Raw genomic sequence first — 1,217 nt, 5'->3', positions numbered from 1 at the left:
CATCCTGCTCAACGCCGCTTGGCTCAAACGCGACGCCGACAACATCCACCACTACCTGGTGCAGCGCAAGGTCCCCCCAGCCACGGTGTGAGCCCCCCCACATGCCACCACTGAGGTCCTGCTGCACCCCACGGGGACAGGGAGGAGCCACCACCACCACCCCCCCAACAGCTGATTCAATATGCCAAGAATTTGGAGTCTTTTTTTTTTTTTTTTGTTTTTTTTGTTTTTCTCTCTCTCTTTTTCTCTCTCAAACCAACAGGGGGGATTGGACCATGAATGTAGTTTTAACTGGTTCCTGCTCACACTCCAGGTTGAAAAAAAAATTCTATTCAAATTCTCAGCAACCACCACCACCACCCCCCCAACAGCTGATTCAATATGCCAAGAATTTGGAGTCTTTTTTTTTTTTTTTTGTTTTTTTTGTTTTTCTCTCTCTCTTTTTCTCTCTCAAACCAACAGGGGGGATTGGACCATGAATGTAGTTTTAACTGGTTCCTGCTCACACTCCAGGTTGAAAAAAAAATTCTATTCAAATTCTCAGCAATTCAAAGAAAGCGAAGCGAAACAAAACGAGAAAAAAGATACACAACAAAAAAAAAAAAAAAAAAAAGCCAAAGAGAGAAAAAATCTGTAAATATGATAGTAATAAAATAGAGCATAACAAAACTGTGAAACTTCCTCAAGCCTTGTCAGTGGTTAAAATATTTAACACCCCCTTCCTGACACTCTTATTGACAGATGTTCTGTTTTTTACACCCTCCCTCCTCCTCCTCCTCCTCCTCCTCCCCCCCCAAATCAAAAAGGAAACCAGTGGTTTCTAGGTCAGTGGAGAGTCTGGGGCAAGAATGGGTTCCTGCCTCAGCTTTGTGTGGAACAGGTCACTGGGAAAGGCAGGTAGTGGTATAACATAGAGTCTGTGCATCCTCCTCAGTGCAAACTTTTGGGGAGATGTTCCTGCAACCCCTCCCAAATCCAAGGATAGTAGGTTCCCTCTTACCCTTTTGTGTTACCTCTCAGCAAACAAAAAAAAAAAACCAACAAAAAAAAATGTTCTGTTGCTCTTGGGTTTTTCCCTCCTCAGTTCCACTCGCTGATGTCCTTCTTAGAGAGAACAGGATTGTAAGGAAAACACCTTTCACAGCCACATTAAATAAGAGAAAGGTTCATGCCATGGAGTTTGATTTCTCATTGCCCCTCCCAGTGCATGCAGAGGA

The 1,217-nt window shown here is 43.6% G+C and overlaps 1 protein-coding gene across 1 annotated transcript in view; it reads left to right on the top strand.

Annotated features, from left to right (window-relative positions):
• The window catches only part of LOC103809230 (puromycin-sensitive aminopeptidase-like), a gene marked incomplete at its 5' end in the record, with an annotated part of 6,561 nt that extends 6,470 nt beyond the window's left edge, over positions 1–91 (top strand). The window contains 1 exon segment of the mRNA XM_009082057.1: positions 1–91. Within this exon segment, the coding sequence (XP_009080305.1) occupies positions 1–91 (91 nt within the window).
• Positions 92–1,217: the final 1,126 nt, after the last annotated feature.

This window comes from Acanthisitta chloris, unplaced genomic scaffold, assembly GCF_000695815.1.
Source record: "Acanthisitta chloris isolate BGI_N310 unplaced genomic scaffold, ASM69581v1 scaffold15649, whole genome shotgun sequence".
NCBI classification, from domain to species: domain Eukaryota; kingdom Metazoa; phylum Chordata; class Aves; order Passeriformes; family Acanthisittidae; genus Acanthisitta; species Acanthisitta chloris.
The sequence above is the reverse complement of the archived record's forward strand: the minus strand, read 5'-3'. Positions and strand labels throughout refer to the sequence as shown.